The 16532-nt window shown below is 41.9% G+C and overlaps 1 protein-coding gene across 2 annotated transcripts in view; it reads right to left on the reverse strand.

Annotated features, from left to right (window-relative positions):
- MACO1 (macoilin 1) overlaps window positions 1-16532 on the reverse strand; it is a 328965-nt gene that overhangs the window by 80325 nt on the left and 232108 nt on the right. For both annotated transcript variants that reach the window (XM_086957686.1, XM_086957687.1), the window contains exons 7-8: window positions 11338-11496; window positions 5435-5617 (exon numbers count right to left, since the gene is read on the reverse strand). In XM_086957686.1, coding sequence (XP_086813812.1) covers window positions 5435-5617; window positions 11338-11496 — 342 coding nt within the window. The remainder of the gene's footprint in view (window positions 1-5434; window positions 5618-11337; window positions 11497-16532) is intronic.

Genomic DNA, 16532 nt, shown 5'->3' on the forward strand with positions numbered 1-16532 from the left:
AACCATTGTTAACTAAAGGCTTAGGTAACAATTTTAAGTTTGCTTTCCGGGTGCAGTCACTTGAGGATAGATTGCAAGAACAAGTGGTAACTCTCTGTCCTGTCAATTAGGAACAGCTCACAATAAATACCTGACCAAATCTTAGAAGCAAATTAAAACAAATTATTCATAAACTCTACTTTAAGGCAACTATACTGGTTAATAATGGACAACTATTAAAATAAGCCTTTTCACGACTGGCATAATTTTTTAAAAAAATGTTTGAAGAGCCAAGGGACATGAAATGTCTTTTGTTCCTCTGCAGACACCGTTCCATGAAGGACTCTTATTATAATGCAGGTAATTATGTGCATAAAAAACCATTTACATTTTATACTAGTAGTAACAATTTAGTGCATGCATTTTAAGAAACACTGTAATATTTTACTGTAATGACTACATATTTATGGTAGATGGATGCCTGTTCGCAAGGATGTGCCATTTGTAATGCAACTATAAAAATAATTAAAATCCAATTTATCACCTCAAATGATGGTGCAAAATTGCTTTCTCCAACACTTTAATTCATGTAAAATAGAAAAACAATGTCAAACTAATTGCATTTCAATGCTGCAGAAGAAACATAAAAGGAAGGATTCACCCACTGTTAACCTAGGGCGGTTGGTGCCCCTATTGGAGAAATTAAAACTGCCATAGTAGTTTGCATACAGCAGGTGGGAGTGCCTTAATAATGGACTCACACCAAAGACAACCCTACCCTACCCTACTCCCATGCCAGACTCCCATTTCAAATCCACATAAAATCACAGACACCCCCCAAAAAAATATATATATAATATATATATACATATATTAAAAAAGATGAGTGAGAGAAAAAGCAGCAAAGAATGATATAAACTTGTACAAAAATGTTCTATAGAACTCCACGCACAGAACTGGGCATCAAACTGGCTGCGGGATTCGTCAAGATAGCTCTGAAAGGACAGAATCATCCACCAAGAAAGAGCACGTGTGAAAAAGGAAAAGCAGGATCCAACAACTTAAGTCATGTGCTTTCATACTACGCTCTGGTGGCAGAAAGCTCTCAGCCAGAAGAACCATGTTCTATGAAGGGAAGCTAAAGAGATCCAATGCTAACTCTTTAGGAAACAGGCACTTCATCTGAGCAATGGTAGTGACACATTCTCCCTTTTCCCATAGGCAGGAGGTCCTTTCTCTGGTATGTGTGCTCCTGAAGAACCTGACTTTGCAAGGCCAAACTAGGACCATCATTCAAGGGTCACCAAAAGTCAGGAATGGGATGGAGGTGAAAGGATTTCTGGATTCAGAGGTTTATGAGGTAATTAATATAGGAAAGACTCTCTCTAAATGAGTAGACCTTGCAAGGCCTAAGTGGAACCACCACAAAAGGGTCACCAAAAGTCAGGGATGGGATGGTGGTGAAAGGATATCTAGATTCAGAAGTGTATAAGAAAAAAAATACAGGAAAGCCCATCTCTAAGGGATCTTCTTGCCCAACCCCCTTTTCCAAGTCATTAGGGGCCTCTGACTAGCCACGTGGTCATCTGTTTGCAACAGCAAAGCCTGGGTGCCCTCATCCTTCAAACATGGAGGTAAGAAATTCCAGATGAAGTTCCCAATCACCTGAATGTGAAATCACCTAATCAGGCTGTCTGTTCTCTGGTTGTCAATCCCTGCTTTGTTGGACCTCAGCAGGAACATGCCCTGGGCGACAGCCCACCCTCACATTTCTAATATCAGCCATCCATGTGGGGAATAAGTGCCACCTTGCATACAAATGTAGAAGAGGGCTTTAGAGAGGACCATTCCTACATGGATCCAACACTTTATAAAGGCTGTTAGGGTCAGAAATAACCACTATCAGCACCAATATGTTTATGTGGAGAGACAAATCTGCAATGCTCCACAAGACACTGAGGAAGAGATCCCCACAGCGGGCTCCAGCCTTAACTCAGAGTCATTATGTAAGCCTCACTCTTGAAATATTGTAAGGTGTGTCGCTCACCTTTCGCAAATGAGTTTAGGATGGGATCAGGAAACAGCAATGTTTCACACCCTTACATTTTGAATGTTGGGCACTGTGCCATTTCCTTTATCAGTTCAGAAATCATGAGACACATGCAGATGTCTCTGCTTTACATTTATGACAGTGAAGCTCTCAGCAGTGACAAATAGAGTGCCTTTACACAGCACTGCCAATCAATCTAGACCCATGCCTGTCTGTATTCTTAAAAACCACAGTTTATTATTTTATTTATTTATTTTGAAAGTTTTATATAGCGCGAACAAGATCTTTGCAGATATCAGAGCGCTTTACAGACGAAGGGTACAACATGTGAGTAAATAACAATTGGGGTGGGGAAGGTACATGCAGGAGCATAGTCAGACAGATACATCAATAATGATACAAGTACAAATAAGTGGTAGCGTAAACAATCAGGTAGGTCAGTAACACGAGTCATACAAAAATGCAAAAGATCAGTAGAACTGAATGGTACAGCGTCTCTAAATATCATCCCCAGTAATAATTCAAGTGTATTTAGCCATGAGGATAGCTTTTACTTCTTTCTTAAAAAGTATGGTAGAGGAGATGAGCCTGGTTTCAGGGGGAAGTGAGTTCCAGATCCTGGGTGCCATTCCTGAGAAGGAGCGTGTATAGGTTTTTCCTTGCGGAATTTTTGGGGCTTTAGCAAAAGATTGTTTGTGCCTCTAGTGTTTCTGGAGCCTCCAGAAATCGTCAGCTTCTGAGCGAGGTATCCGGGTGAGCTCAGGTGGACAGCCTTGTGCGTCATGGACGCTGATGGACGTTGATGGACAGAATGCAGAACAATGTCATACATTCACCCCTGTACAGAGATCTGGGCCTAAATCCAATTGTTTTTTTGCACTCCACACCACCTCAGTTGAGACATGGCCATATGCAAATCAGTCTGACCCTGTGCCTCATGGGAACAGTCCAGCCCGAACTGCCAAGCCATGCCTTCCCTGGACCGGAAACAAGCTTCCGAGGACCGGTTTCTGGCATTCCAGCCGACTTCAGCCCGGCTTGCTTGAATCCAGTGGTGTGGAGAGCATGGGACTCTCGTCTGAGCATACCCATCCCCCTCGGGGTGACACATGCAAAAACCACAGTTGATGGACAGAATGCAGAACAATGTCATACATTCACCCCAGTACAGAGATCAGGGCCTAAATCCATCGTATTTTTTTTTTGGACTCTACACCACCCCAGTTCAGACATGGCCATATGCAAATCAGTCTGACCCTGTGCCTCATGGGAACAGTCCAGTCCGAACTGCCAAGCCATGCCTTCCCTGGCCCGGAAACAAGCTTCAGAGGACCGGTTTCTGGCATTCCAGCCGTCTTCAGCCCGGCTTGCTTGAATCCAGTGGTGTGGAGAGCATGGGACTAACGTCTGAGCATACCCATCCCCCTCGGGGTGACAAATGCAAAAACCACAGTTGATGGACAGAATGCAGAACAATGTCATACATTCACCCCAGTACAGAGATCTGGGCCTAAATCCATCGTATTTTTGACCACTGGATTCAAGATAGCCTGGCTGATGAGGATTATGAATCTGAAACCGGTCCCAGGATGTTTGTTTCCGGTCCAGGGAAGACATGGCTTGGCAGTTCGGGCTGGACTGTTCCTATGAGGCACAGGGTCAGACTGATTTGCATATGGCCATGTCTGAACTAGGGTGGCTGAGTGAGCTAAAGAATGGTGATGGATTAAACCCAGATCAGTTGACTGGGGGGTGAGGGTTTGATTTGCTAAAATGCTCCGTCCATCATCCCCTTTTTTATTGCTTTGTTCGCCCTAAGTTGGCAGGGTATGCTCAGACGTGAGTCCCTTCCTCACTTGGTCACTGGATTCAAGATAGCCTGGCTGATGAGGATTATGAATCCGAAACCGGTCCCAGGATACTTGTTTCCGGTCCAGGGAAGACATGGCTTGGCAGTTCGGGCTGGACTGTTCCCATGAGGCACAGGGTCAGACTGTGGTGGCTGAGTGAGCTAAAGAATGGTGATGGATTAACCCCATGGCTGCTAGGCGTTTTCCCGTCCTGCGCTGAGTTTTATTCTTTTTCATTGTTTTATGACGAGCTGGCCTTGTCATCCGCGCACGGCAGGTAAGCGCCATGACGAGGCCAGCTCGTCATTAGCCTCGAAGGGGTTAAACCCAGATCAGTTGACTGGGGGTGAGTGTTTGATTTGCTCAAATGCTCCGTCCATCATCCCCTTTTGTATTGCTTTGTCTGTATTCTTAGTCGACATTATTTTGACTGGGAAGGATACTTGTAAAGGCTCTTTACTTTGGCAGCCTGGCTCACAATATCGAAGACTAAAGTGTTGATCAATCAATCAGTACATTTGTAGAGGGCACTACTCACCGTGAGGGTCTCAAGGCACGGGGGGGGGGGGGGGTGCTGCTACTGCTCGATCATCTCCATGTCTATGGTGCGAGTCCATGTGAAAAAGGTTTCGAGAAGAGGTACCAGCATAAAAGGACTCTACAACACTGACGGGAAGATTTTATCAAAGAGCAGTTCCCTGCAAAGATATACAGAGAGCAGAAATGATAGGCGTTCATCTGCAGGATTACACAACATTGATGGAGTCTCAGTCAGGCCTCAGAAGGAGAAAGTAGAACAAAGTCTGGTCATCTCTTTTAAGTGGCTTAGAAGAGCAGCATGAGTCACACACCTGATCCTGACTTGATCTTTCGGCAGAAAGGCTCATGGATAAAGGACCGGCATAAACGTTTTCCAATAGTGTCTTTGTCAATAAAAGTACATTCAACCTCTGTGAACTGATTTCATAATCACACAATATATATTCATCAATGGAGAAATCAGAAGGCAAACAAATCGAAAATAAGTATGTGTACATAAAAAAACATATTTGCATCACAGCTATTTTTATCAAGGAAGTATTTATGGTTTCACAAAGAAAAAATAACAAGACTTGCACTCTAAGAACACTTTACAATGAAAAATCCTTCCGGATAACCATCCACCTGGACATTTCCTGTTAAAGGAAGAGAAAGCTGAAAATGCCCACGATACCTTAACAAATGCAAATGTAGTTGTGCATTTGCACATTTACATTTTTTCAGGGAGCACAATATTTGCTATACTTCATACTGATATTTTGTGTTATGGAGTGAGTCACTCTAAAGTGTGTTGGCATGCCTCGTGCGGGTGATTCACTTTACGTGAAGGAGTTATATCCACATCTAGGTCCAAATTTCACTTCAAAAGAAAGACTCAAACAACAAGTCACTGACAAGGCTCAGATGCTTCTTGGACTTCTTGAGTTTATGTGGAACTGTTAGACACTGCATGGCAGGAGGACAAGATATATTATTCACATAAATAAAGACTTTTTTTAAAAGATGTGTTTTATACCTTGATGCAGCAGCTATTGCAACTGCACGAGCATTAGTGGCGTCTTCCAATTTCTTTCTTTTTTTTTCTTCTAGAAGTTGTTTTTCTACAAATGCTCGCGCTTCTTGTTCAGCTTTCAGTTTTTTCTCTAATTGACTGATGGTCTGCTTGTCTTTTTGTTTCATTTGAACTGCACTGTGTAATCTGCAAAGAAATTGAAATGCATTAACTGGGATGAGACACACTCAACAGCTGAATGTGCGCATGTATATTATGCAACTAATACTGGCCGAGGGGCAGGTGCATGAATTGGAAAACGACAAGGCACAGTCTACTAGGCAGCTTCAGCAGAAAGATACTACATCATTAGAAGAAGGCTAAGTAAAACTCCTGAAGAAGACTAAAACAAGAGCTCTGTGACGGGCATCACGAGTATCCAGGGTTGGTAATGAATTTTCAGTCATTCAAGCTGAGTGTCCAGCAGCATTATTGGATCAATTAAGGCAGCTCAGGAGCTTCACCAAATTTCCCATATAAGTTCTAGCTGCTGGACAGCAGAGCTCCTTCAAGCACCAAAGCTTTTTATTGAAAGGGTGGGGGGGTGCAGTGTTGTAATCCCCCCACACTCTGCTGGATCTTCCGTTAAAGCAGTTGTGGTATGGGGAGGTGATACTTAATTTTAAAGCTACTACACACTGTGGATTAAGGTGAGAACGACTTCCTTAAAATAATTGCAATTTTTTAACCATTTTGAAGATGCTCTTCATTTTAAAGGGAATTCTATTGATCTTGAAACAGCAGCAAGACTCAGAAGCCACTGCTGTTCAAAAACTCAAGTTACCAGTTTCAATTAAAAAAGAAATGAAATGAATACTGACAAGAAGGGGTAGGGCACACACAGCCCGCATTGGCCGCGAAGCGTGGCCAAAAGCCCTGCACCGATGGGCGATCAAATATGACCCAAGGCTCTGTACAGTAGGCATGGCGGCATAGACTTGGTGCAAGGCATGACCCAAGGCCACATCTGGTACCCTATATCGCAACACATGGACGAAAGCTTGGTACAGTGAATTTAAAGACAGTAAAACACACAGCAGAATGTCATGTGTCGAGTCTACAGAGGAAGAAGGACTAAGTGCATAGTGCGGCTCAGTCAACAACCTGTGCCTAGTAAATGGTGCACTTTGTTGTAGTAGTGTACAGCAGGCTCAGCAGTATTTGGGAGATCATCAAAATAAAAAAATAAATTAAAAAAACCTTGAAATTCAATGAAAACAATAGCTATCGTTAGCAGAGGGCAATGGAGGAGTAGTGACCCAATCCAGAACACTTTGCCAGAAAGGATACTAGTTAAAGTAATGAGGTAAACTAAACTCCTCCAATGGGCTTTATAACCTCACACAGGATTTCGCAAAACATACCAAATTACATACATGTGGTCACTGATACTGTGATTTATGTTGACACAATGATGGATTGACACTTTAAGAAGGAAAATAAGGTAAATACCACCATCAAATGCCAAGCACAAATTCAGTGTCACGAAATAATCATTTAAAAATGTAGATGTCACATGATAGGAATAATAAATCTTCAATGTCACATTTTTATTTACTAACAATAGCTACAGTCTCAAACTAACAAGTTACCAAGTGATTTAGTTTCGGGCGCAAACATAATAAAACTCACACTCAAGCAAACTCTCACCAAATCTCATCTTCACTTAAGGTTTCATATTTCACGGTATGGATGGGAATTAAGGTTGTATCAGTAGCTTTACTGAGCCACTGCAGACGTTTTTTTAGGTGTTAGATTGCAGTGACTATCTATTGATACAGCAGCACCCTTGAAGAAACCTTGGCTAAAAATGTTTTAGATATATTTATGACTTGGGAGTAAGCAGCATGGAGGGCACAATTATATGACCAGGATATCCAAATTATGCAGCACAAAATGCAGCACATTCTTTGCCAGTATAATTTTTAGCCGTTTGAACTAGAAGCTCTTTTTGTGTGAAATCTGCAAATTATGTACCAAATTCATATTTATGCAGAAAATGTTGGAATCACATAAATCCATTGGCCCTCAACACTGTCCTCGGTTTTATCAACCAATTGTTTGTGAAAGGTAAACAAACCTTGAACATTCCAAGTCCAATCAGTGACCATTCTTAGATGCGCTTTGATGAAAGCAAAGTTTTCAAGCTAGCTAACCCGACCATAAACACATAAAATAAAAAATGGGCAATGTGGTCCTATTTTGCCATCTTAGCGATCCCATAACAAACAAATCCCTCAGTCTTCAGCTTAATGGAGTAACATCCCCATGATGCCTCCAGGGCAATATTGGACCATATCACAAGGTAACTTGTAATCTATCGATTAATAAGATATAATAAAAAGGTGCTGGGGAAGGATTCGTTTGGGGGTATTAGGAGAGACTGCAATGTCCGTAAAGCAACATTTCCCATTTTGCCTCTCATAGGATTCTTGCTCCTCGATACAGAATTACACCAATCTTGGCACATGTGCAGAACTTTACACATAGAAATGCCTAGGCTTGGTCGCTGTAACTCTGCTCAGTAGTTTGAGAAAATAGTGCTTAAAACTGTTCTTGTCAAGGTACGAACAGGTTGAATTTTAGAAATATCAGGACCATCAATGCGTGGACACATTGCAGATCCCCAATTGCATGGATGATCAGCAATCCAAAAATAGAGGCACATCATTGGACAAGGGAGCTCTCTCTCTCTCTCGGGAGAGTTTAAAGTTTTCATAACTGCGAAAGAGAAGGTATCTCGTTGGTTATCAGGCAGAAATTCGGATATGTTTGTGTGAGTCACCCTGTGGTAATGGCTTAAAATATAACTCGTTTATTACACGAAAGCCAACATAGTTCGCTTTACCTTGAGGAGACTGAGCCAAACCTTTAAGGCTAGCTACAAGCCAGGCAGGGTTTTTATAAGCTGCGTGCGTGCAACCAGCCTCTAGGGAGCAGTTAATATTCCTATAGTCGATACAGGACTGAACAGTGAGTTGACCACTGGGATTTTTTGTGAGGTGTATTGGATAGGCAATAGTTTTGTTAGGGTTCTCAGGTGGGCAAAACAGGTTTTGTCAACATATAAACCATCCGATTCAAAAACTAAGACAGAGTTCAAATAAAGGCCCAATTTTCGAATTTTGTCAGATGGCTTGGGAGGGGGACCAAGTACAGCAGGCCAAAGTAGGTCCTGTGCCTGGATCTTTGGTGAAGTTAAGAGAATCCCAGTCTTTTGGGATCTGTTTTAAAAAGTGTTTTAACAACCACTAGTGATGGGCAGGAAGACTATCTGACAGCAAAGACCTACAGTGCTGAACAGTTTCAACCAAGGCAAAAAGATCACAGAGAAAATGTGCACCATCAGCTTACATTACAGTATTTGGTACCCATTTGATGAAACATTGACAAGGGATCTCACACAAATGTGAAAAAGTAATGATGACAAATTGGATCCCTGGGATTCTCTACAACTAAGGGTTTTAGACTCAGACCAAAAAGGCAAGATCAAGACTTTTTCCTAGGAACTAGTCGAAACATTTATAAACCATGACAGTCCAATATCCTTTTATGCCAATGTCTGAGTCTCATAACCAGGATCTCATGGTCCATGGTCTCAAAGGTAGAAGAGAGCCTGGAACACCAAGGCCCCTGGATCCTTGGCATTCATGTGTGTATGAAAGTCATACAGGACCGATAACACCACTACCTGTACAATGCTTCTGCTGGAATCAAGAATCAGCTTTGCCTCAACAAGATTCAATAGTCCGCGGAAAACTAATTTCTCTAACGCCGTAGAAATATAAGAGTGTAAGTGACACAAATCAAAAATTGTTGAGGTCAGAAGGTCCTAAAAGAAGTTGTCTTAAGAAGAGGTTTTAATACTGCATTTTTCAAGGGCTGCCGTATAAACTGCACAAAGTACTCTGCTGAGAGAGAAAATAAGTGGGCAGGGTAAATCTGAACTATATTGGCGAATCCTGGACCCTGTTGGGATTCACAAACCCTGTAATAAAATAAAGTTAGGGTTAGCTTTAGTAATAAGTCCTTAACGTATGTTTAAACAAAAAAAAACACATCAAAAATCTACTCTCACAATGCATATTAATTCTGTTGACAGACTGAATTATATATAAAAAAAATCTTATGGAAGTATGCAGCAGGCGTTGATGGCCTGTGGAAGATGAGGTATGAGGTGCAGGGCCTGTGGCCAAAGAGTATGCAGCAGGGGTTGGCTGTGTGCATTGGGTTGGGTGCAACACTTAGGCTAGGCTCTGGGGCTATAGCCTCGATGGCTGGGTCTGCAGAGAAGTAGATCTCAGTATTTATACCCCTCAGTAAGTTGACAGCCAACAGACAGCCCTAAGAAAACTGTAGCCTAAAGATTCTTCTATGGTTTAAACTGTGAATTATAGAAACAAGTTAACCTACTGGACCTTCTAGTCTCTTGTTAAAAGTTAAAAATAGGCTTTGCAGATTCAAGATCTCTTGAAGTTGTTGCACTGCTCAATAAAAACAACTCCGCATGACATTCCATTTTGACAAAGTGAAGTCCCCCTGGAAGCGATGTAAAGCAAAACAAAGGAGGTATTTAAATTCCATATTACAATTAGACCAGTCTGAGCATGCGTGGAGACTTTTTCAAACTCCCCTTACATAGCGAAGAATATGATTTACTTGCAACTTCTGGGTCACCTCTTCTTGCTTTTGCCTCAAAATCTATTCTTTGCAGCCTCAAATACATCAATTATCTTACCAATCTTGGTGGGCATGGATATGTTATGCACAAAGATGTAACTAATCATCTACATATGCCACATTTCAGAGATATTCCAGGAAGGAAGTTGTGAGACTAGCTTCATTTTCAGAAGAGCTAGCTTTATTAATTTAACATCTGCACTAACTCTCTAATAATCTCAAACAAGCAAATAAACAGGATACCTTAACAATGTGGATAGAAACCTCCAACAGATCAATAATTCCTACTTTACTTCAACAGTGGTGTCATTCCTTTTCTTTCCTCCTCCTGCTTTCCTTTATTTACAGTCTCTGTTCCGCCTTAACTATATGGCTGACATTTAACAAAGCAACCTGACAATCTTTAATTTCTCATATCCTAACAACCCGCAAATGAGCATCAGAATGCTTTTTTACAAATGCTGGATAGGTGACAACACTGGTGTAGTTTCATCATTTGCACTATATACCCAGATCAAGTGCGGATTGATTATCTTCAACTACCACATAATAATATATGGATTATCTCTTAATGATTTGATCATCTTCTAATGTGAGATATACATTTGCTGAACACCTTTTTCTGTCAAACTGCATTATTTTCACACTACGTCTTCACCATATGTTCTATAAAAATACTAAAATAAAATGTTCTGATCTCAGTTGAGAAACCCAGTTTGCAAAATAGGTGCATACACTAAGAAACATTTCTTTGTAACCCCAATATCTGGCTAAGGTACACCTGAACATAATCTATAACTGCACCAAACACAATCTAAACATTTAGTACAAACTGAGCATTATAAAGAAAGATGATATGCTTGGAAAAAATACAGAAAACTCTATTCAAAGATTTTTTGGTTTTCATTAAAAGATTATCTGTTCTAAATATACTGCTTGTTACAACCATAAATTAATAATCAAAGTGTGAAATGTTAACATTTAATTTTGCATTATACATACTTTTTTTTTTAAACAAAAATTATTTTTATTAATCACAAAAAAAATGCTTCAGAAATATTACAGTATACATAGAGTGAGTTTAGTAGACAGGGTTACAAATTATTACTACAATTCAACCCTCCCACTAGCCCTCCCGCTACACCCGTCTAACATGGTTCACAGTCGATCAACTGCATTATACATACTTATTTTGCAACAGTTCGTTTTCTTGGCGGAGCTGTCCCATTTCTGAACGGATTCCCCTCTCTGTGCTGCCCAGCAAACTGATTTGACTTCGAAGCTCCTGTTCGATTTGTCTGCTTGCCTGCAGGTCTGCCTTTAATTTTTTGATGTCTTGTTCCAACCTAGAAGGGAAAATACCCGGAGCTTAATGGTAATGTGATGCCTTGCAATAAGAACTCCACATCAGAAGAGAAAACTCAGTGAAAGCAAAAAGCAAAATTATTCATTCACTCTTGAAACAGCTTGTGTGGTTGATTACTTAATATACAGTGGATATTTTTCTTGTACTGTTTGGAGGGCATGTTCTCATTCATAAAGTGAATTGTCAAGCACTTTATTTATAAACGATGCTATGAATATAGTAAATCTTTTCAACAGAAATTCCAGTTTCAACAATTGCCCATGCGCAGGTAGTATATGTGCTGAAAGAAATTGGGCTAGTATATTCAACTTGCAGAAAAGTATCTCGGAGCGTAGCAAGAAGGACCGGAAAAGCCCCATCCCTCATTTCAACTGACATGATTGACTGCCTACCAAATTATAAATGTGCTTGTCTCATTGGTTGGAAGAGTAACAACCACTGACAAAGTCAATAGGTCCAGTCTTTTTGATCAATTGGCTTTAAAAATACTCATGCCCATTCTGTTCGACATCCGCAAAAAGGAAAAAAACTAAGTTTAGAATGCATGCACCCTGCGAGATCACCTATACACATACATTCTTCACCACCCATGTGGGCACATACACAAAGAGGCATCAACCATTTTTTTTAAAATTTAATTCTCCACGACGGCAAAAGCCAAACGTGGAGCAGTAAACTTAAAACACAATTTAAATGTGGGCAAAAACACATTTGGAAAAAGGAGTGTCACCGTAGCAAATGCCATATATGTAAAAATAACCTTTTTTTTTACGACCACCACAAGAGCAACAGAGGAGCGCAAATGGGATACGTCACCGCACGTGTGGGAGAAGAAAAGAAGAAACTAGAAGTAGGGAGAGGAGCAGCAGGGGTACTTGAGGCTTGACAAGGGAATATATTCAAGAGAGTAACAAAAAAGCCAGGGAGGCGTGGGGAAAGCATTGGACAAGCTGAGGTATAGGGATGACAAAGCAACACAGAACATGCAGTGTGGCAGGTGTGAAGGGAAGCATCACAAAAAGGACAGCAAGAAGGCACATTCACTTTCAAGGAGTGCTGAAAGAAAAGAAACCAGCATTGGCATAGCCAATAGGTCTCGCCTTTGGGACCTTGTAAGTAAAAAAAAAAAAAACTGAAGTGTAAAACTTCATGTTTACATTTACTGCATCCTAAATACGAAGTAAATGTAAACGTGTAGTCTTATACTTCTGTTTTTTTTTTCTTTTCTTACAAGGTCCCAAAGGCGAGACCTATTGGCTGTGTCAATGCTTGTTTTTAATGAAAACTTTTACAGAGGGTTCAGATAAAAGGTGCCTGCCTTCCCTCTCTGCTTTTGTGAGGTTTGGGCTATGCGCAAGTACTTTTTTCTCTAACTAGGACTTTAATTGAAGGTGAACTTTTGGGAATGTTTTCTTTTCTTACCGTCCATGTGTAAAAATCATCAATTAAGCTGCAGTGTTCAGAGTGGAGTTAAAGACAACAGTGGCATTTTTGTCACAATCCCACCGAGGCCCACATCCTTTCACCCGGTGGTGAAGACAAACAGCCAGCCCATTAGACAGGCTGGAGCTGGGCCGTGGCTAAACGGGGCTAAAAGCAGATGCCCTGCGCCCCGGAATCCAGCTGTGCCAGCAGAACGCCCAGCCCAAAGAGCATTCCTGTTGGGCAATGTGTGCTTTTGCTCGTGTGGGTGCAGCATTGGGGACACAAGTTTCTGTGATCCCTGGCGGGAAGTGACCAGTGATCTGGAGGTAAAGTCCCGAAGCCAGAGCAGGACTCCCCACACCAAGGCCTTGTGGTGTTAGCTGTGCAAGCCTTTCTGACTTTGACATTTTGAGGCCTTATAGCTGTAGAGCAGCGCCTTGAAGCTCTGTGGCGCGACACCTTGCATATTTAGCAATTATGCCTTTTATTTTGACATACTAAACTAAAGCCTACAGCACTTACACTGCACGCTCTGGCAGACAACAAAGGGCACTCATTCACGCAGTCATGTAAGAGAGAGCGAATAAGAGTGTTGGAGAAGGGGAAAAACAAACGCTGATGTCAACGATTATACACTGACTGCAAGCCTCTTTTACTAAAGCTAGTCTTCTGGCCAGCGCGATCTGTTTCCAAATACCGTGAACGTGAGACGCGGGCGCGGTAATTGGAAACAGATTGCGCCGATGCTCGCTCTCGAGCTCCCTAGGCCAGGGGAGAGAGAAGGCAGGACATTGCGTGCTGTCTTTCTAAGAAAGACGCACGCAAAGGTCAATAGCGGGTGAGCAAAAAAAGAAACACACGCACGAGCATGTGTTCAGAGTTTAAAGTCCTTACTAAAAGCCTTGCAGACAACGCATGCGCGCTGGCTCAGGCGAGACCTAAAAAGTTCCATGAATGTAATCAGTGGAAGTCATCGAATCAAAAGCATGGTACAGATGCTTTGCTCCAGTTGAGGGACTAATACAATAAGAAGGAAAGACATCGAAGAAGAAGTAAGCTCATTAGAGGGACAAACTAGCCAACCAATAGTAAGCAATGGACTGACTCTTTTTTGATAGTCCACAATAGGTCTTTCAACAACAGACAGCTGTATATGTGAACCCAAAAAAGGGTGTTTTTGTTAGGAATAACATTTCTACAATAATATTTTTTAGTGGGATATATATATCCAATATCATAGACAAAAAGACGATGGATACACAAACAAAGAAGAAGCCTCAACGTGTCTACTAGATTACCTGAGGTATCTAGAGCACAGACAGAAATATTTTCCATGCACAAGTTTACAATACAGCGAAGACGATGGAGAATAACCACGGAGAGCCATGGAAAAGGCGCCCTCTCCTATTAGCACTCTACAGTAAAGGGAGGAATGAAGCTGCTGTTATGGAAGAGACCAGAAGACAAAAGGGCTCTAACAATATCCATGTGATTACCAGTGGGACAGCAGCAGAGACTGACCAGGAGATCATTTGGTTGGTATCTTATGTTTGGAGTTTTGCTTTGTCAAAGTGGCTGTGACTGAGGGTAGGCATGCTCTAGCTAGGCATGATTCTCTGAGTGAGTGATAATACAAACGGAACAATGATGGCGTGGTATGTGGGGTGCACAAGTCCTCAGTGTACACGATCAACCTGAGCAATTGCACAAAGAACATGGAGTGCAAGAGTGCCATAAAGATATAATACTTTTATACCCCAGCCTGCAGGGCCCTACTTCATGAGAAATTATGACAGCCATTGTGACATCGTAATCCACTACCCAGCAAAAGGTTTTCTGGTGGCTGTTGTGTAATCTGGTCAACCGTCAAACATTTAAGGTACCAGTTTCTAGACCACCTTTGAGTTACAAAATTTTACCATCAGCAGTGATGCTCTGGTTTTTACTGTTAGTGTTAGATTTCCTCAAAAATCCCTGGGTACCAAGACTTGTGCACTGATATAATATCTAGGCTGGAGTGAGAGGCTAGCGTAGCCTGGTGAGACATGCTGGTCCCAATGTATCTGGCCATTTGCAACAAGAACGAAGAAGCTACTTTTATAATACAACGTGCAGTTAACTTTTTTGCACATCTACACCAAGCCAAATTGGATAAGAAGGCAGCAAGATTAGGGATAAGAATACTAAGCACAAGATCTGATCAGTGCTGTGATCCATCTCAGCCAAAAATCTGACTGTCATTTTGAATGAGTTTTGCATGTGAGATGTTTAATAATGAGGATGTGGGGTCTTTTTTGTATTGTATTTTGTAATGTATAAAGTATGAATTGAATAATTTTGTGAAATGAATTCTTGAAAAAAAGCTTTGTTAAAATATAAAAACTGAGATTATAATCAATTCAATGGTCATGTGTGTTTAAGTCTATGTAGCTATGTTATAAATAAGGTCGAAGCTAGAAGCAGTAGTGGCATTTCTTTTGGTTTGGTATTGATTGTGGCTCCGCCCTACTGTATAAGAGTCCAAACCCTGGTTGTTGTTCAGTGATCCATCTCAGCGGCAAACCAGGATGTCCTACCAAGGAACCAAACTAAGTCAAAGACATGTCCCTTCTTCTCAGTCGGCCCTACCAGTGGCCGACTCATGGGCCACAGGTAGGGCTTTTAAAGGAGAATCTAAGACATTAGAAATCTTAAGGACAGTTACAAATATGTGAACATGCATACCAAGGAATATATTCTACAAATCCTCTAATGACAGGCAGAAATGATGCAGTTGAGAAGGCTTCGCCGTGGAAAGCTGTATATAGGACCTGTGTGGATAAAAACACATAACACATCCGAATATACGAAATCGTAATCAAAGTTTAAAAAAAGAGGCCTGCTGCTGTAAATGAAAACAAATTGCAAAGGGAACCATGCACAAAACAGATCTTTGATGGTCTGAGGCCTGCCGTTGGTATCTGCTTAAGACCAAAGAGAAAACAAGGCAACACATACTGTAAATACTGGTGGGAGTCTACTGAGATCTCCAGGAGCCCCCCTACGCCTTACAATAAGTGTCCCAAAGGCGTGCACTTGTCCTGATCCAGTGGAACATTCACTGGCTGCACCCGTCACTGTGGATGCCCCTGACACTCCTACAAAGTCCTCTACAACTCCGGACCACTGCCACTGCCTGACATTCCATCGACCCACCAGGGAGTTCCGCTCTTCCACCCTCGCCCTAGCCCACACCCCACGCATCCGCTAGAGCCGATGCAGCGGTCGGTCTTTCTCCAACTTCACAACCAAGTCCTGAATGACCTCCCCCAGCAGACCCGCCCGTCACTTGATGAATTCAGGAAAAGACTCAAGGCATGGGTCTTTAATCAAGAACGTTAGGACCAAGCGCCTGGAGACGCCCCCGGGTGACAAGCCGCTCTTTAAAAGGGGGCGAGAGGGAGAGAGAGGCAGGGAGAGAGAGGGAGAGGGGGAGAGAGGGACACACACACACAGTTGGTCTTTACAAGAGGGTAGGGGAGGGGGAGAGAGAGAGGGAGAGAGAGACAGAGACAGAGACACAGAGACAGAGACACAGAGACAGAGACACAG

The sequence above is a fragment of the Lissotriton vulgaris genome, chromosome 2_1, assembly GCF_964263255.1.
Source record: "Lissotriton vulgaris chromosome 2_1, aLisVul1.2, whole genome shotgun sequence".
Classification (NCBI taxonomy): Eukaryota; Metazoa; Chordata; class Amphibia; order Caudata; family Salamandridae; genus Lissotriton; species Lissotriton vulgaris.